Source organism: Xyrauchen texanus, chromosome 24 (genome assembly GCF_025860055.1).
Source record: "Xyrauchen texanus isolate HMW12.3.18 chromosome 24, RBS_HiC_50CHRs, whole genome shotgun sequence".
In the NCBI taxonomy this organism is placed as follows: domain Eukaryota; kingdom Metazoa; phylum Chordata; class Actinopteri; order Cypriniformes; family Catostomidae; genus Xyrauchen; species Xyrauchen texanus.
The window spans coordinates 37,368,112-37,389,607 of NC_068299.1; the positions used below are offsets into that span (position 1 = coordinate 37,368,112).

At 37.9% G+C, this 21,496-nt stretch overlaps 1 protein-coding gene across 1 annotated transcript in view; it reads left to right on the forward strand.

The window, feature by feature from the left end:
- Positions 1-54: 54 nt before the first annotated feature.
- LOC127617459 (calcineurin subunit B type 1) overlaps positions 55-21,496 on the forward strand; it is a 39,559-nt gene continuing 18,117 nt past the window's right edge. Inside the window, exons 1-2 of the mRNA XM_052089431.1 lie at positions 55-191; positions 14,796-14,835. Coding sequence (XP_051945391.1) covers positions 189-191; positions 14,796-14,835 — 43 coding nt within the window. The 5' untranslated portion in view covers positions 55-188. The remainder of the gene's footprint in view (positions 192-14,795; positions 14,836-21,496) is intronic.

The following is a 21,496-nucleotide window of genomic DNA, read 5'->3' on the forward strand; positions in this document are numbered from 1 at the left end:
TCTCTCTCTTCCAGCCCTACTGCTCTTCCTCGCATCGCTACTGCAGTGAAACCCGCGGAAACAGACCGCCGCCGTAAAGCCTTTTCTCCACAAGCAACAATTACAAGAGCATAATTTTCCTGTTGTATCTTTGCTCTCATTTATTGCTGTTCATTTCCGAGGGGCAATTCAGTTGCACAGGCAGCAAAATGGTAAGGAATACAACACATTTATAGCTCTGGATTAAAATGCCAAATATTATAGTTTCAAATGCATCTTGCAAACACTGGAGAACAAATTCTGCAAAAATGGTGTTGAATGAGACTACTCTCTTGTGTGAGGTTGTTTAGTGTGTATAACTTTAGATTCTGCTGCTGTCTATATTTCTATTATTGTGTCTAATAAGAGCTCAACAGATTTATTAATAGGAGATTTTACCTCCAATGAATGCTGTAAGGATGCACAATGTTTTACTGTTTTTATTTTACTTCTGAAGCCATTATGGCATCACATTTATGATCTTAAGGTTGTTGTCAGATATTTCGCATGTTCATGTTATCTGTCATATATAGTTTTCATGCCATCTCTGAAATTCAACTAATTGGGTGTTATAATTAGACGTTGTGTGTTGTTCTATATATAATATATAGAGGACCAATCTAAAAGGGCTTAGTATTACAACACTTTAAAAAAAGCACTGTACTGGTTCCTTGGGACAGTGGGGATATCAGATGTTAATTCCAAAGTTCTGTCATATACCACCGTACTTAATGATTACCATATTAATTTAACATAATATGTTCATGGAAAACCATAATATAAAAATACTTTGGTAGTTTTTGTTAGTATTAGCGGAAAGATTCACTTTTTTCCCCCTCAAAAGTGACTGCACCAGTATTTGTAATGTCACTAGAATCTATCTGATGTCAAATTCACTTTCTTATGGTGTTTTCATACCTGAGTCCTCTTTGAAAGAACAAAAATAATCTGTGCAAGAAGTAAACTGAGCATAAAAGAACCCAGTTTTCTTTGCTTTTGCTCTGTCACTGACCCTCAGATCTCATTTTGGTCCCAGTTCACTTTCTATTATTATCGTCTTTTTGGAACCCAGATCATCAGAGTATTATTCTAAATATAATATTTACATTTGCCTTATATGACACTAATGGTTAAGTTTCTGCTAAAGTTGTCGGTTAGGGAGGTAGGGTTACTTCATTTAAAAATCCATGGAGCATTAACTTTTAAAATCCTCATCTTTTTGGGAGAATATTAAAGGATTAGTTTATCCAAAAATGAAAATTCTCTCATTATTTTCTCACCCTCATGTCATCCCAGATGTGTTTGACTTTGAATTTCTTCTGTAGAACAATTTTAGAAGAATATCTCAAGTCTGTTGGTCCATACAATGCAAGTGGATGGTGGCCAGAACTTTGAAGCTCCAAAATGGAGATAAAGTCAGCATAAATTGAATACATAAGACTCCATTGGTTAAATCCATGTCTTCTGAAGGGATCTAATTGGTTTTGGGTGAGAACAGACCAAAACTTATTTTTCACTCTACATCTTGCCATTGCACCAAGGAGACTGCTTCACAGTGAAAAAAGTTACATTTTGGTCTATACTCACCCATATTAAACTGGATAATTTCAGAAGACATGGATTTAACCACTGGAGTTGATGGATTATGTTTATGCTCACTTGATCTGCTTTGTCAGCTTCAACATTCTGGCCACCATCCACTTGCATTGTTTGGACCTACAGACCTGAGATATTCTTCTAATAATCTTTGTGTTCTGCCAAAAAAGAAAGTCATGCACATCTGGGATGGCATGAGGGTGAATAAATCATGAGAGAATTTAAATTTTGGGGTGAACTAACCCTTCAAACTTGCTTTTAGCACCCCTCATTGGACATTTCACCTCGAAACTACAGTGATACATGTAATGAACCACGCAAGTTCATTTGAAAAAATTTTGCTAAAGTCACATAATTTTTATGAGATCAGGCTGACCAAATATGTACTCCGATCACCCTCTGAGATGCTCCAAGTGTGATTACCTCTAGGGGTCTGAGATCATTTGAAGTGTTCACATATGATCTTAAATTCATGGAAACTACCCTCAGATCTCTGAAATTAATAAAGTGTAAAAAACATACCAGAAACAAACTTTTTTTTCATGGTTTACAGAATGCAGGTCAATGCAACAGATGTCATTCTAGAAGCTCTTACTCTACCACGAAAAATGGCAAACTCTAGCTGAATCACTTTAGGGGTAGGGGATTCAAATTAGCTTCAGTTGTCCTGTTAGTAGATGTAAATTAAGTTGGTTGGTTTTCCAGTTGCATTTGCATAGATATTTCAAGTCTTGATATTCATAACTAGGGCTGTCAATTGATTAAAATTTGTTATCAAATTAAGTACATGGTATGCCGATCAATTCATCAAATTTAATCACACATATAAATGTTTGCTGAGAAAGCCCCTAAAAATAACAATAAATATTTATAAATAGTTTATGATTAAAATATTATTAAATAATTATAAATAGTTATAATTAAATAATTAATAATTGTGTTTATGTATATCTCTTTCTCTCTCTCTCTCTCTCTCTCTCTCTCTCTCTCTCTCTCTCTCTCTCTCTATATATATATATGTATGTACATCTCACAAAAGTGAGTACACCCCTCACATTTTTGTAAATATTTGATTGTATCTTTTCATGTTACAACACTGAAGAAATGACACTTTGCTACAATGTAACGTAGTGAGTGTACAGCTTGTATAACAGTGTAAATTTGCTGTCCCCTCAAAATAACTTGACACACAGCCATTAATGTCTAAACCTCTGGCAACAAAAGTGAGTACACCCCTATGTGAAAATGTCCAAATTGGGCCCAAAGTGTCAATATTTTGTGTGGCCACCATTATTTTCCAGCACTGCTTTAACCCTCTTGGGCATGGAGTTCACCAGAGCTTCACAGGTTGGCACTGGAGTCCTCTTCCACTCCTCCATGACGACATCACGGAGCTGGTAGATGTTAGAGACCTTGTGCTCCTCCACCTTCCGTTTGAGGATGCCCCACAGATGCTCAATGGGGTTTAGGTCTGTAGACATGCTTGGCCAGTCCATCACCTTCACCCTCAGCTTCTTTAGCAAGGCAGTGGTCATCTAGGAGGTGTGTTTGGGGTCGTTATCATGCTGGAATACTGCCCTGATGCCCAGTCTCCGAAGGGAGGGGATCATGCTCTGCTTCAGTATGTCACAGTTCATGGTGGCATTCATGGTTCCCTCAATGAACTGTAGCTCCCCAGTGTAGCACTCATGCAGCCCCAGACCATGACCACCATGCTTTACTGTAGGCAAGACACACTTGTCTTTGTACTCCTCACCTGGTTTCCGCCACACACGCTTGACACATCTGAACCAAATAAGTTTATCTTGGTCTCATCAGACCACAGGACATGGTTCCAGTAATCCATGTCCTTAGTCTGCTTGTCTTCAGGAAACTGTTTTTGTGCTTTGTTGTGCATTATCTTTAGAAGAGGTTTCCTTCTGGGATGACAGCCATGCAGACCAATTTGATGCAGTGTGCGGCGTATGGTCTGAGCACTGACAGGCTGACCCCCACCCCTTCAACCTCTGCAGCAATGCTGCAGCACTCATATGTCTATTTCCCAAAGACAACCTCTGGCTATGACACTGAGCTCGTGCACTGAACTTCTTTGGTCGACCATGGCGAGGCCTGTTCTGAGTGTAACCTGTCCTGTTAAAACGCTGTATGGTCTTGGCCACCGTGCTGCAGCTCAGTGTCAGAGTCTTGGCAATCTTCTTATAGCCTAGGCCATCTTTATGTAGAGCAACAATTCTTTTTTTCAGATCCTCAGAGAGTTCTTTGCCATGAGGTGCCATGTTGAACTTCCAGTGACCAGTATGAAGGAGTGTGAGAGCGATGACACCAAATTGAACACACCTGCTCCCCATTCACACCTGAGACCTTGTAACACTAATGAGTGAGACATTTTCACTTAGAGGTGTACTCACTTTTGTTGCCAGCGGTTTAGACATTAATGGCTGTGTTGAGTTATTTTGAGGGGACAGCAAATTTACCCTGTTATACAAGCTGTACACGCACTACTTTACATTGTAGCAAAGTGTTATTTCTTCAGTGTTGTCACATGAAAAGATATAATCAAATATTTACAAAAATGTGAGGGGTGTACTCACTTTTGTGAGATACTGTATATGTGTGTGTATTAGAGCACGACCAATATGGAATTTTTGAGACCATTAACGATATGGTGGCCGATATAGTTATTTTTTGAGCTGGAATGAAAACAGAACATTTCTATGTGGATTGTTCACCGATATGACTATGCAAAGGTACTCAGGAGGCTGCTTTCTTAAATATTTTTATCAAAGAATATTTTACATTATTATTATACATTTTCAACTAATTCTAGAAACGAACACTGAGAAAACAGAATAATTAAAATATAATGAATAGCTTAAAAACATCAGTACTGTATAGTATCAGTCAGTGGCTGACCATTAAAATAAAGAATAAATAAAAATAAAATAAACAGCTAAATAAACATCAGTAATACTGTTTAGTACCAGTCAACAGAGGCGGCGGCAGCCGATTTTGCCGGGGCTTCAGCCCCGAATGTTTTGAGTGTAGCCCCGAATGTATTTTGAAAAGTTGACTGACAAATATGAAACTGGACAATAGTCTATGTAAATCCCCGAAATCATAAATTGCCTTATTTCATTGTGTTTTGGCTTTGCACATACTGCATACAGCCTGTAAAAATAGACATATTCATAATCTAGCCTATAGAATAAGTTCCTTTGCTGCTGGTAGCCTATGGGCGACTCCGTTTCTTCCTCTCTGTTGAATATGCAGCAGGTAGGGGAGGACCTTGCACAGTCGTTGACATCAACTAACGTTACTTAGTGGCAAGTTAACACAAGTTAACAGGAAAGACAGCAAAAATGAAGCAAATGAGGCTTTGGGGATTTTTCCGAAAGAAGTCAGTGGGTAAGAATTCACATTTGGTTTTGTCCTTAAAGTCTGAAGATCATCATCTAGCTGGCTTTCACCCACAGTAGGCTAAACCTCAAGAGGTCCACTACCGACTGTCATTACATGTTGTAGCCTCTAGCCTCCTTGTTAGCGCATTCACCTCTCACACCGGAGACCGCGGTTCGAGTCTCGTTCGGAGTGTACTTTTCTTGTTTATCAGGTGTTGTTTTCGCTAAGGATAACCAATAAGCATTAACATAAAATGTATGTGTGACTTGTTTTGTGATATTAGTTTGTAGGAAATATACACTTTGATTTGATTAAATGGTTTTGTAGAGTGTAGCAAAGATGAGCTACAGACTGAGGAGCAGCAGCAGCAGCTGTGCCAGAATCAGGCATGGAAACTGGTAACAATTAATAAGTCACTTTACTTTAGAGAAAGTTAAAAGTGAAACATTGTTTATCCCAATGATCCTAATGAAAGGATTTTGACAGATGAATTATTCTCATAGAGATGATGAGAATTATATACAGTTCGATGCCATGGTGTGTCAATTAACTTAGACTAAAGTTATTCATGTATTGCTTTAACTTAGGATCTTATACATCATTTTGACTATTTATGTAAAAAAATATAAATGATTTATATTCAATATTTTTTTACCTCACTTTACTCACTATAATATAACTATTTTGTGATGACTTTATGGTAATGTACATGAAAATGAAAGAATCATGATAGATCTTAGGGCAATCCCACTGATCTGCTCTTCCCAATACATTTTCTTCAATGGTATTGGTCTACAATTTAAAATATGTAGCACTTGATGAATTAGTTGTTTGAAGCTGATTTGCAATAAGTTACAAGCTGTATCTGTTCTTTTGCATCACAGATGATTCAGGGAGGAGAGAGGATGAGTTAGTCGAGGATATACTAGAGTGGAAGATTTAGGAACTGTAGAAACAGTCCCAGCAAGAGCAAAACTCAAAGAATACCCTCTCACCAGCTTTGGACTACAGAAAAGTGGTTGCTAGTGTGAAAATAAAATTGTCTGGGCTTAGCCCCTGATGTCCTACAATGCTGGAAACGCCTCTGCCAGTCAAATTCGGGCTATTTTAATACTGCCAGTCAATTATTGTGAGGTTGTAAAACAAGAGGCATTTACACCAGCCGAGTCAAGAGATAAACATCGGCAGTGGTGTTACACCGTATTCTGCTGTACATGTTCAGGGGAAACTTTCAACGATGGAAAACCAGACTTTTAAATATTACATTTTATAAATGCAACGACTGGAATTGTTCAGTTGAAGGGGGTGCCAAACTGCGAATCCTGAATAAAACAGTTTGGTGAATACATGTTTACACATTAGCTTCCACTCAGCTGACAATGTATGAAAGTAGCTACGTGGTTAGCTATAAGCTCATCAAATAGGAAACAATGTAGTGTGAAATCAACACTCAACCAACACAATCCACCACTGCACCGTTGTCTGCTGAGCTGTGAAAAGATGCTCTGATGTTTACCTTTCAATCTGCAAGATTACTGACAAACTATAGTTGACTAACAGCAAACAGATGTGATAAACATGTGTGACATGGTTGTCAGGAACAGGGTTAACAGAGCGTGCTCTGTATAAAATAAAAAATTATAATTCAGATAGTTAAAATGCATGACATTATAGTGGCAGATGAGTAAAGCATTGATAAGACAATACAAAAGTTGGCTTTTGAATCCAATATATTGTTTATTCCCATATTATTGAACATAATCCAATCAATGGCCTACAGTCCACAGCAATACATTTTGCAATTTAATTAGTCAATCAGTCCGAGATTTAATATATGAGTTTTATTATAGACAGTCCCTAACCACACTCTCCACAGTTTAACAAGCGCAATGTTTGGACTTTTCAGACAGTCCCTTACCAAACGTAGGCAAAATTTTCAACTTTTATCTATGTTAAAGTAGCTGTCTGGAACGATTTCACAGTGACGCTATCTGACCAGCTTTAATATGGGACAAATTACACCCCTTATTGATTCGATACAGGATGCATAATTTTATCTCAATTTCGTATTATACGACACAATCCTGTGTTTTAAGGGATGGGTGGCAACCCTATTTTAAACTCAAGAACAAGATTCATCTTGTGCTGTCTGCTGTGAGTAAGTGTGGTTTGTTCTCTGTATAAGATGTGCGTTGCCTAAACAGCTGGAGTTTCGCTTACTGCCCCCCAGAGAAAACAGGTGGAACTTCAGACTTGAATTGCTCCTATGGTAGGAATATTCCTTATTACTTTCCGGGGACATGATTAATTGCATTATGTTTTTTAACATGTTATTTTTTTATATAATTAATTGACTTGAATTAGCCCATTACATTGACAGCCCTATTCATTACATGTAAAAAGGGACAAAAATCATTACAGATGTGACATGCATATTTATATCAGGACAGCACGTTTTATGGTTAGCCTAAATAATTGTAGATACATTGAAGTTAACTGGAACAAAAACTAGGTCTATCCTACCAGGTTTCAATCCAGGTAATTAGGGCTTCTGCATTTTAATAAAACTGTTCTGTGCACTAAGCCTGTGTCTGTTTCTGGAAGAGTCTGCAATTGACTTTGTAAAGACTGGCAGCACTAGGGAGGTATGCAGACAGCAAGAGAAAAGTCATGTTAAACTTGCCACACTGTCAACTTGAGGTCAGACCATTAACAGAATACAGCAACCTTTAAATGTAGAGTTTGTTGGAAAAACAAATGAAGTGTAAGTCTTTATGAAACTGAGGTGGTTCTACTTTAGTCTCGGCCTTAGATGGCACGGCCACATCCACAGTCCATTCACAGGGCTTCTGATGCATAATAAACACAAAACTTTCTTAATATGGCAAGCTCTTATTTGATTGGCTGACTAATGGAATAATGGATGTGGACTACAGTGTAGACTACACTTTATGCAAACAGTCAAATGTCTGACTACATAAGACTAGACCGGCATAGTCAGTGCCTTGCAAAATGATTCAGACCCTTGACTAATTCTCTTATTGCTTATAATATAAATATTGTGTTAACATATGTCTTTTCTGATATGTGTATTTTAAACACGGTCTCATAAACATTAACCATGGTAACATTTTTGCAAAACAATATTATGTACCTTATTACACATTTGGCTGCAGTCTCCCAGTAAAATGTCCAGCGGGGGGTGCCAAAAGCAAGTGAAATGGTGTTGTAAACAAATTATTAAGATGAATGTTAGATGGAGGTTTTAATGACTAAATCTTACCTCCCTAATCTAAAACTGTAAAACAAACCTAACCAAAGTGATCTAAAATCAAATGGAGAGTTTAAAAAAAAAACTGACATCCTTACACTTAACCTGAAGCAACCAAGTCATCTAGAGTCACTTCTATGACACTGTCGTCTCATGTGTCCGCTTAAATGCTTGACTGGTCTCAAATCACGTAGTTCTGATTCCAGAGTGCAACACTATGAGGTGAGCAACCACACAAGCTAATCACGTTGGAATAAGTGTGTAAATGTAGGTGAGCTGTAATACAAGTTTTAAAATGTATTGTTTTTCAAATTATGTGTTGTAGTAAAAGTGTTTCGATATCATATGTGAGTATCCTTCGTCTGTGAGTAATGGTGCAAAAAATAAGCAATTATAAAGTCATAATCGGCCGTTGTAGTTGTGACTTGTGTGAAAGTGAATAAAACGCAAAATTGTTGTAGCGCCTCTAGTGTCCAATTCTCCAGGAAACTGCAGCAAAACATAGAATGCGGCACGTAAAAGGCAGTTCGCAAAAATGTAGTGAGAATAGGTTGGTTTTACTAGAGCCAAAATCAACTTAAGGTGCAAAGAGGGCCACTTTCTATCTGAAACTGATGCAAAGGGCCACATGGGTGTTTCTTGTTAAACCATTTTTTACAATAAAGAGTTTTTAAGTTGTGTACTAATAATGTCCAGCAGTGGATGTACATGTGTCACGAAAATGAAAATTGCCAGCACAGTGTCATTTCCAGCACATCTCAAATTCTGTATTGTGTAAAGAATTCTGTGATGGAAATGATGGTGATGGGAAACGTTCTGCAAAACATTTTTGAAATAAAATGTCAGACTCTTTTGCCTGGCCAAGGCTTATTTCATAGCTAATTGTATCATAAACGCACGCATTTAAATAATATGAACTTTTTCTGTAATCTGGCAAAAGTACAGCTTGGATGAAAATTTCACCAAATAAAAATAATATTTATATAAAAATCTAGTTATATTTAACTGTGGGACAGTCGTAACTTTTAAGTAATTGATAGAAATTATTTTAACAACAAATATTAAGAAGTTTGTTAATTTCAGTCTTTATATTATCCTAGAATAACATTTTAAAAAAATATATTTCTATTTCATTGTCAAATATTGAAACTATGGGTCTGGGAGAAGGCTAAAACAGTACAACTTGTACATAAAGCATTTGAAAAGTAAAATGTTTCCAATACTTTTTTTAATCAGACCTTTAAACAACATAAAGAAAGAGATTGAAATGGGTTAGTTTTAATAAAAAAAAATGGAATTAGAAGTCAGCAACCCCTGGAAGTTGAAGAAAGAACCATATATATTTGGAGCAATTTGTATTTGCACTTGTGGTATATTTAAAAATGAATTAATTTAATTAAAACAAATGGCATCTATACAAACAAATTCTCTAGAGCTTGTCCCAGAATTAACTTCACTTTTCTGAACCAGTTTTGTTTTAAACCAAATTTTGAGAACTGTCAAGGTGATTTTTAGAGGCTGTATGAAGTCAGTTCCCCCCAAGTTCACACAGGTGTCCCGACAGAATAACCACAGGTGTTGTACATCAATTTTATGTTCCACTAAAATTTCACAACAAACATGATGTTTATGCATGTTTTTAAAGCATGACCATTTTGAGTCAGTGAAAGGTTTGATGTAGCTTCCAATTCACAGAGAGTAGAACCAGTAGCACAGTAACTGCAGAGAAATGATTCAAGCAAAAATAATTCTGTATCTCAGTACAAAAATTAATGTAGGCTGTAATTCGGTAAAATGAGAGAAATGCTTAAACCCTTGCAAGGCACTGTACAGTATATAATCAAGTAGGATTTGATGAGATATTTGCAGTAATGGTAGAAGACAACATGATCGGTGAGATTTCTGAAATAAGAATTAGAAATATGTATTTATATGGCTAATAACCTCTCTGAACACATATGAACATTACTCTCAAGCTAAGGTCTGCTATCACTGTACTACACAGAATGTATTTTGTGCTCTAGCTGAACAATACAATTATTTGCAGGGAACAAATTGGAAATTATTTATGATTGTGCAGGTTTGAATAATAAGCCAATTCCAGCCAATTGGGCAATACAGCATTTAAGTCATGCTGAAATGCACAGTATAGTAACAGCTAAAACATGAAGCATCTGATCACATTGCGACCCATAGGGGCCAACTGTTAACCTTAGTTTACATGTCCGAATCTTTAACTTCTAGTCCAAGGACGATGCTTGGATTTGGATCCCAAGCGCATTTAATTGTTCACACACAGGCCTATTAATTAAAAATAAATGTGCCTGAGTAAATGGACATCCAAAACAGTTATTATAATAACCAATGCAGCTATGACACATTTGCAAATTTACATCTTGTTTGTAAAGATGATTCAATGTGTATTGTTTTTATGTGTTTTTTCAGCATCCATTTTTTTGCAATGCATGTTTTGCACTGTCTAACTGAGTATGAATGGTGAATGCATTATTTATGAGCTGTGCTGAGTGTTTGCTTCTTAGTTCTCCCAGACAATGTGCAGCCCACTAAATAGTTAATTTACATTTCAGAGTAGCCCACTACCAATTCAGGAACTTGTTTGAAACTGTATTTATTGCCTACTTTCTTTTCTCTTATTTGAACCGCAAGGCATCATTTCCTCTCATGAACTGGTTAGTAGGCTAAATGGGAATTATCATTGCTCCAATTCAAGTTTATTTTTGTTATTTTGTTAATAACCGATTCTGCTGATGCCTTTCTACTAGAGCTTATGTGTTTGAGATGATTTCAAGACAAAATCATGAAGTGTAATGCTGAATCAATACAATTGATCATAGGAGGATTATTAATGTTTAGGAAAAGTCTTTTAATCAGAAAACATGGTGAGACCAGTTACTTCGGCTTTTTATTTGTAAGATAGATATCTTAAACCACCATTCGCATTTGTGATGTCACTTCCCTTTTAGTCTGAACAGCCCTCTACAGCCATTGCAAGTAAGTCTCTCGCAAATGCGACTACATTTTGCGCTATGAAACTAAACTATTGGGGCTTTTCCACAGCATGGTACAACTCGACTCTGCTCGGTTTTTTGGGGTTTTCCACTGTGGATACTACCTGATACTTTTTTTAGTACCACCTCGGTGGAGGTTCCAAGAGAGCCGAGCCAATACTAAATGTGACGTCAAAATCCTGCAGATCACTGATTGGTCAGGGAGAATCGTCACTACCAACGTAACTGGCTTTCCGACACTTGACATCAACCCGCTAGTTTTAAAGTTAGCAACAGCGATAACAGTATCATTTGTTCAAGCGACTTTCGAATTGTGAAAAAATAAATGACTGTGCGCAAAACCACGCTGTGGTCAATAAACGAGGTGCAGACGGTCCACTTGTTAGTGATTAGCGAAACAGGACATACGTTAACACAATATTTATATTATAAGCAATAAGAGAATTAGTCAAGGATCTGAATCAAGTCTCTCAGGAAGTGTCTCAGCTGTTGGCCGAACACGGCTACCACCGACCTACCAACAGTGTAGGAAAAAGGTAAAAAAATTTAAAAGTGTCTACAGAACCATCAAGGAAAAGTGGAAGTGGTTTGACCAAATGGACGCTATTTATACCGGTGAGCAATGGGAGGGAGAGTGCCCTGGACACTGCCACGATGGAGGATGGTATGTTTTGTTGCGTTGACTCTATACTCTGCTTGAAAGCTTCACTTTGTTTAGTTGACCAGCTACTGGAAGCTTGCTTCTAAAACAGCCAGGCCAATTTAACTATTAAACTTGTGTAAAATCACCGTGCAACAACTGTTTTATGCAGCACAATGAGCTAGTAGCTAAATAGTTTTGGTCAGTTTGTGTCGTGTTTAAGATGATGTCACGACAGTAGAGGCAGTGCAACTATGACGATCAGCCTATACTCCCACCCACGTTGAGATGGCACCTAACTGCAGTGGAAATGCAAGCTCAGAAAAGTAAAGAGAGTAGAGTTGAGGTGAGTCGAACCGTAACGTGCAGTGAAAAAGTGCCGTATGTCTATTTTTTGGCCACAGGTGTGTAAATATTCAGATTTTACTCGGCAGAACTTGATTGCATTTAACGTCGTAAACTTTTCCACGGATTGTTTTCACAACATTCTCTGTTTTAAAGCATGGCAACAGACCAGTAACGCACCTGTTGGATGTCCATTATAAGGTAAAAGTGTTGGAAAACTCGAGAGCATATGGAAGTGTCTTTGGGCATATGGGCAAGTATGAGCTCCATTTTCTGGGTGTGATGTTCACAAAGGGGTGACAAAAACGAGTTGTGAAGTGAATCGTTTTAAGTAATACATTGAAGAGGAATGCATGTTTTATAAACCGTACCATAGTCAGTGGAGAAAAAGTTTTATCTTAGAGGGAAAAATGGAACCTCAGAATTACCAGGAAGAAATTCCATTTGCATAATAAGTGACAAGCACGATTCCTTCCTGGTATCAACACGGGATCCGAACTCAGGTCTCCCATGTTGCTGATGCAACGCACTTCCGGTCTGAGATTAAGCGTGTAGTATTCAGATGGTCATGTGATGCTGACATGGCTGCCCCCATGAGCAAATGTATTATTTAGTTCCATATTATTGAACATAAGCCTATCACTGGCCTACAGACCACAGAAATCCATTTTGCAATTGAACTCAACAATATGTCCAAGATGGATTTATTATAAGGGCTTTTCAAATGTATGCATGCATCAGACAAACACGTTTAGTTGCGTTGCATCATGAAACATGTCTCATTGAGGAGTACACTACAATATAGATAGCGTCAAAACTAACACACATGGAAAAAACCCACAATACTGATTTCATGGGTCTTTGAAAAATCTGAGAAAATGCACATTGGGTCATTGTTTTATGCCTCAACATTGTAAACATCTGGAGCAATTTTGTCGCCTTTGGTTGCATTTTACTCAGGTACTCAACATGAACTCTATTCATTATAACTGGTTAACACTGTGTCCTAACAAGGCATGTTGTGATAAAGTGAAAGCAATAATAGCTATCTGCTCTATGCAAATCTGAGTTTTTATCCTAACCAGCCGTAACAAGTGGCTAGCGACAAACCCCATTATTCCCCATAAGTCCCCATCCTCATATCTGTACATTAAACATCAGAAATGTTCTGATTGGCTTTGTGGCACAGCAGTTTTAAATTCAGTGTGGACTCACAAATTACTTGTTGCATCGCAATTACTTAGTACACTGTGTGAGTGTTCCTCCATGCAGATGTGCTGTCTCGTTGTAGAACAGGCAGGATACACTGCAACCAACAGAACGTTCCCCTCTCAATGCAGATCAGATGATACGTGCAACAGAATCACACTGCATAGCACCAAACCAAAATATAGTTATAGAGAATCCAGACCTGAAAAGCCAAAACACAAAGGAAAACGTCCTGGTGGCAGACTGTTTTTCTCCATATGAAGTTTGAGTTTTTAAATCATAAATTAATATATTGCAGAGAATATAAGATAAGTCACCCTAATGTAGACTTGATTTAAAATGAACCAGACAGACCTCACTACCATGACAGATAGCATTCAGTATCGCAGTGAATATGGGCCTTTGAGCCCTTGAACTCAATGGAGCGTTATAAATTATAAATCAAAGCTGATGTAGACGGTGGGTTGAACGATTTCATATTTCATGTTCTAGAACATAGCAGCAATTGCTTTATATAAAATTAAAGGAAATTATTGGGTGTTTCAGTGCAAATGCAAAGCTAGGTTTTAGGCCTGTTAATGAATCATCTGTGATCGATTACACTATGTAACACAATATTTGTTCCTGGGTAGTAAGTGTTATTTCCTAATTCCTAATGCCTCAAAAGAATAGAAAATGGCTATTATTCCCCAAAACTTTGCTTTTGTGACCAGGACAGTGATATTTTGATATGTACCTATTTCCAATGAGACATCGGGCAAATTTTGTGATTTTTTTTTTCACGGTTATTGTACTGTGAAAATCCCGTTGCAACCCTAGTACTTGTGGAGGTCCACTGTTGCCTTTTAATTTTGTACAGACTTTTTTTTATTGAATTTGTTTATTTTTTGGACTGAAACACCATTTGGGATCCACATCATTGGGATCCTCTGAATATTGGGCCACTCATCAGTGCTTAACAGGTTAAGTTTCAATTAGGGATGCTCCAGTTGATTAACTGCTGATTGGAATTGGACAATAATCACTTCCTATAACTTGATCAGTGGTCTTTTAACTTGACCGTTCACAGATAGATCCATAAGATGATGTAAAAGATGCGAGGCTACTTTAAGATTTTCCAATCACTTTCATGTCAGCACCGGTTTGATGTTGAGTGTTACAAATCACTTAAATAAACTTCTTTAATACCCCAATCTAATGTCTGTTTAAGAGAGGCATATTTAATGTGTTCATTAACAGTTTATGAATTCTGAATATTTAGTGTTGCTCTTGTTTTCTCCTTTTGTAGGGAAATGAAGCAAGTTATCCCTTGGAAATGTGCACGCATTGTAAGTATTATGAGGTTACTTAATTTACACACAAAACAACCAAAAAATATATTCCAATATTTTGTTTAATTGACTCTTTACAAGGCTTGCTAATTTTGAGAATATCTATAAAGACATTATTCAGCCTGAGAAAAAAAAACTTCCGTGGTTCATCATTTCTTTACAGGTGAAATGTCCACTGTGTGACGCTAAAAGCGAGTTGAATTTACTCCCAAACAGATGAGCTTTTTAACATAATGATCAAGTTTTATATCAACAAAACCGACCTTCCTAGCTTAATCCTTAAACCTAAACCTAACCGAGAGTGTCATAAAATGTGGCATTAAAACACAATTGCTAAACAACCTCGTCATTTTGTGCTCATGTATCGACTCGCATTGTCTTCCGGACTCGTACCGCTTTATATTGCGAGTGCAACATTCAGTTCAGCGACTGCGCAATTTGACTGTGCTCAGGTAAGCTTGTAAATGTAGCTGGTTATGGAATGCAAACATTAGACGTGCTATAGCAAAAGTGTTTTAATGTCATAAGATAACATTGTGTGAGGAACAGAGTGAAAAGTAAGTCTTTATGAACTGATAATCTGCTGTTTTACTCCAGATTTGTGTGAAAGGGAAAAAAAGTCCTTGTTGTACCGCCTCTAGTTTTAATTTCACCAGGAAACTGTTGTGATGCGTATACAATAGTGGTAATATCTAGATAAAGAGTGAAGTGTGATTATACCTGCTGTATGTGGGCTTTTCTAGTTGTGAAACGGATATGAGTTGAGCTAAAAATGATGTCAAGTCAAGCTTGTGTCCACATATGCTGCAGCTTACTTTTAGCTCTGAAACAGTTTTAATAATAATGATAATTCCTTACATTTATATAGCGCTTTTCTAGGCACTCAAAGCGCTTTACATAGTAGAGGTCGACCGATATTGTTTTTTTTTTTTTCAGGCCGATGCCGATCTTTTGAAATCCGGGTTGGTCGATGGCCGATTAATGCTGCCAATTTATTTTGGCCGATATGTGCTTGTTTTTAACCTCTTATTTGAACCTTTTATTTGAAAGATAAAATGTAACACAAATAATTACTTAAGATAGACAAAATTTCTCAACAAATACATTTATTGAACACTTGACCAATCTGCACTTGTACACTTAAATTAAAAATGTATAATGTAAAAACATATTGTATAAATAATGTATAACAAATATATTAAATAAACAAAGCAGGTGTTACGAACTGCTCCGAGACACGAAGGTTGAGATCCAAATGCAGCTTTAATTAAGGGGCAATCCAGACATGTAATCCAATATTCAGAGCATCCAAGAGAAGCACAGGCATAACTAGGGATGGTATCATTAAGGTTTTAATGGTATTACTATCTTACCGATACTGCTTATCGATCTGGTACTTTAACGGTATTCTTAACGGTTCTTTTTGTTATATATATATATATATATAAAATACAAAGATAAACGTTATATAGGCACAGTGATTTAATTTCAGGATGGTCTACTAACATTACTGTTCAGGTGTGATCTAAAAAGAAATCTAATAAAGTAATCAATTGTAAAATAACACTGCATAGTTTATCATAGATAGATTAATGCTCATTAATGCAGAAGTTATTCATTCAAGAGCTGTAAGTGATTTTCTCTTTGCCGTTTGTTGTTTGATTCGCAGTGGCTCAATCGTCACATGTTTAATAGACAGCTTCCCCTTTAAGACCGAGTTCAGATCTAATAGGCTTCTGATGCGCCAGATTTTCTCCCAACTATTTCCATAACTATGTCCATTTAAGACATAAACTGTGTTTAAGTGAATCTCCAAGCCGGTCGTTTTGACATTTTTGTGTATATTTGATCGTTTAGACGTGCACATGAAACCCAAAGTAGCCTATACTTTGCTTGTCTCTTTGCAGTCTGTTTCGGAGCGCGCGCCGCCTTTGGAACGGTATCTCTTGCGCTCTTTTATTATTAAGCGCGTCCCGCAATTGCTCACATTAGTTTAGCAACAGTAGCTAGACTGCATTTTACAACAATCACCGATCGTGCTGATTCGGACGTTAAGTTTGAGTTTTAGGGAGAAATGTCAGTGCACCGCTGTGAAGGGAAGGAAGTTGTGCAAGACAGAATGCAGCTTATGTATAAATATTCTTTTATAATCTTTGGAAGGCGAAATCTAAAATAAAATCAGACTAATAATCACAGATCTAAACCAGGCTATGTTTGAATGTTTAGTTCTGTCACTCATTAAGCTGGGCTTGTGTTGTGCTCGCTGTGGCACCGTGTGAGCGAGATCTCTCTCTCTCTCTGACTGCGAATAGCTAAATTGCATCACAGACAAATGGTTTCATATTATTATTATACATAGAAATGGCTGGCGAGATAAAATAACTTTCTCTTTATAGCAATAAAGAATGTATTTGCTTAATTTCTCCAGTACCGACAGCAGAACCTATAACGTCCGAGCTTACCAAAGCCAGTCCTTCACTAGCCTATAGTGCATTGGTATCTTTTTTATTACTTATTTATCTGCATTGAGTGACAACCCTCTCAAATATAAGACACACAAACAGAACAAATAAAAGTCTCAGATTCACTGTCTGTAATTGGAAAATTCTTGCTTACTTATTGTGACATGATAGCAACCCTTCTGCTGTGATAATGCAACTTCAACTACGCTATCAATATCCAAATCCACGTTTTTTCTTGAAGTTGGCAGTAACATATCAAAAGTTTTTTATTAAATATAAAGAAGTTACACAAATTTAATCCTTACTGTTTTCTCCAAGGAATTTAGCTCCTTCCTTGTAGGCACTGGATGAGGTCTGCTCACTCTGCTGGAAAATGACTCTAGGGGCAGTGTGCGTCGAACACGTGTTCCACAACAACACTAGGCTGCCCCACAGATGTGCCTGCCTAATAATCGGCTTGATATACTTGGATATTGGCCGATGCCGATTATGTAAAAAAATCGGCCGACCTCTATTACATAACATAAGGATGATGATGCAACAGCAGCCATAGTGCACCAGAACACCCACCAGCTATTGGTGGGGAGGAGAGAGTAGAGTGATGTAGCCAATTCAGGGATGGAGATTAATACAAGGCCATGATAGATAAGGGCCAATTTGGCCAGGACACCAGGGTTACACCCCTACTCTTTAGGAAAAGTGTCTGGGGATTTTTAATGACCACAGAGAGTCAGGACCTCAGTTTAACATCTCATCCAAAGGACAGTGCCTTTTTACAATACAGTGTCCCTGTCACTATACTGGGGCATTAGGACCCACACAGACTATAGGGTGAGTACCCCCTGCTGGCCTCCCTAATACCACTTCCAGCAGCAACTTTGGTTTTCCCCAGTGGGTCTCCCATCCAGGTACTGGCCAGGCTCAACCCTGCGTAGCATTAGTGGGCAACCAGGCAAGAGCTGCAGGGTGATATGGCTGCCGGTTTTAATTAGTTTTAATTAGAGAAGGGAGGCTATGATAGGCTGGGGAATTTGACGCATTGCAATCCCTGAACATGTTAGTTAATCTTTTGTAAGTTTCACCTTTTGTACAGCCGTGGCCAAAATTATTGGCAGTGATATAAATGTTGTGTTTCACAAAGTTTTCTGCTTCAGTTATTGTGGTGGTGAATCACATTGTTTCTAGATTATTTTGCAGAGTGATCAGATGCATTTTAGATAATTACAAAAAGCTTCATTGGCCAAAAAAATTAACTTTATCACAAAAAGCCAAATTTCACAGTTTTTTGGCCCTGGCACAAAATGACCAGCTAACATAATTTCACTAATCACATGAGGACCAACTGGGAAAGTGTGAAGGAGTACTTGTCAAGTGAAATCACTCTATCATTCTGATTGGATTATAAGACCAGACTGATTGCTATAAAAGGAGGGAAGAAGTGCTTCCAATCATTGTGTTCTTGTTAGCTTACCTCAAAAGAAAGGCGTGCAGCCATCATCGCTTTGCATCAAAATGGCCTCACATGCAAGGAAATTACTGCTAAGAATATTGCACCTGAAAGAACCATTTACCGGATCATCAAGAACTTCAATGAGAGAGGTTCAACTGCAGTGAAGAAGGCTTCAGGACGTCCCAGAGTGTCCAGCAAGTGCCAGGACTGTCTGCTCCTAAGGAGTCAGCTATGGAATTGTGTCACCACCAGTGCAGAGATTGCTCAATATTGGCAGCAGGATGGTCTGAGTGCAACTGCACGCACACAGAGGCAAAGACTTTTGGACAATGGCCTGGTGTCAAGAAAGGGAAGCAAAGAAGACACTTCTCTCCAAGAAAAACATCAAGGACAGACAAGGAAGTAAGAAGTACAAGGATTGGACAGCAGAAGACTGGTGCAAAGTTATGTTCTCTGATGAAGCCCCCTTCCGACTGTTTGGGACATCTGGAAAATCGATAGTCTGGAGAAGAAAAGGTTAATGCTACCATGAGTCCTGTGTCGTGCCAACAGTGAAGTATCCTGAGACCCTCCATGTGTGGGGTTGCTTTTCATCCAAGGGAGTGGGCTCTCTCACAATTCTGCCCAAAAACACTGCCATGACTAAAGAATGGTATCAAAACGTCCGGCAAGAGCAACTTCTCCCAATGATTTATACCAACGATAAAAAATTGTGCAGATGGGTGAAATAACAGCAAGAGGCAGAGCAGCTGAATGAGTCTTCTCTTCCAAGTTGTACCTTGACACAGCATCTTTTAAAAGCTGTGCGATAAGCATGACAATGTTTAAAGACAGCTGTCTAATGCATGTTATATGCAAATAAATAGAAATAGTCCAGCTGAAGTTGAAATAACACTGACTGATGACTTCAAAAGAAGCGTATCCACTCGGTTAGCAACCTCGGAGCTCATGATGAGTCTGTCTTTAACGGTTTACAGTTATAGTTAAAACATTCATTCGAAATTATAGATATATTTATATTCTCATGTGGAAAAAAAAAAAGGGAATTTTATTTCTGAAACCAGACTGTTGCGCTCTATAGTGTCCCGATGAACTGGGCTTGCCCAGAGAGTGAGAGAGTTCATTCTTGCCCAGTCGGGCCAGTGCTGCTTTTGTTCAATTCAGATTGCTCACATTAGTTGCTATTGAATGAGCAGATATAAAAAGACAGAGGAGCATTTTTTAAACTAGTTTGATAAGCAGATGTCAGGCTAAAGTAAATGTTTTAATTAAAATTGAATGCAACATAAAATATAATTCTGATATTGTCATGACAACTAGTGTGTTTATTATTTTCTGACAGATTATAATAATAATAATGGAAAACCTGTTAAAGGGTTAGTTCACCCAAAAATGAAAATTCTCTCATCATTGACACCCTTATGACATCACAGACTTTCTTCTGCAGAACACAAACAAAGATTTTTGGAAGAATATCTCAGCTCTGTAGGTCCATACAATGTAAGTGAATGGTGGCCAAATCTTTGAAGCTCCAAAAAGCATGTAAAGTCAGCATAAAAGTAATCCATATGACTCCAGTGGTTAAATCCATGTCTTCTAAAGCGATCCAGTTGGTTTTGGGTTAGAACATACCAAAATATAACAAATTTTTCACTGGACATCTTGCCATTGCAGTCTCTAGACACAATCGGGATTTCAAGCTCGATTACACTTCCTAGTACTTGTCGCATACAAAAGAACTAGATGGTGCTGTAGGAAGTGGACTCAAGCTTGAAATCATGATCTCCAATTAGACTGCTGTCAAGATATACACTGAAAAATGTGTTACATTTTGGTTTGTTGTATTGTACTTGCATTTCATGGACCTACAGAACTGAAATATTTTACAAAAAATATTTGTTTGTGTTCAGCAAATGAAAGAAAGTCATATACACTCACCTAAAGGATTATTAGGAACACCTGTTCAATTTCTCATTAATGCAATTATCTAATCAACCAATCACATGGCAGTTGCTTCAATGCATTTAGGGGTGTGGTCCTGGTCAAGACAATCTCCTGAACTCCAAACTGAATGTCAGAATGGGAAAGAAAGGTGATTTAAGCAATTTTGAGCATGGCATGGTTGTTGGTGCCAGTAGGGCCGGTCTGAGTATTTCACAATCTGCTCAGTTACTGGGATTTTCACGCACAACCATTTCTAGGGTTTACAAAGAATGGTGTGAAAAGGGAAAAACATCCAGTATGCGGCAGTCCTGTGGGCGAAAATGCCTTGTTGATGCTAGAGGTCAGAGGAGAATGGGCCGACTGATTCAAGCTGATAGAAGGGCAACTTTGCCTGAAATAACCACTCGTTACAACCGAGGTATGCAGCAAAGCATTTGTGAAGCCACAATACACACAACCTTGAGGCGGATGGGCTACAACAGCAGAAGACCCCACCGGGTACCACTCATCTCCACTACAAATAGGAAAAAGAGGCTACAATTTGCAAGAGCTCACCAAAATTGGACAGTTGAAGACTGGAAAAATGTTGCCTGGTCTGATGAGTCTCGATTTCTGTTGAGACATTCAGATGGTAGAGTCAGAATTTGGCGTAAACAGAATGAGAAAATGGATCCATCATGCCTTGTTACCACTGTGCAGTCTGGTGGTGGTGGTGTAATGGTGTGGGGGATGTTTTCTTGGCACACTTTAGGCCCCTTAGTGCCAATTGGGCATCGTTTAAATGCCACGGCCTACCTGAGCA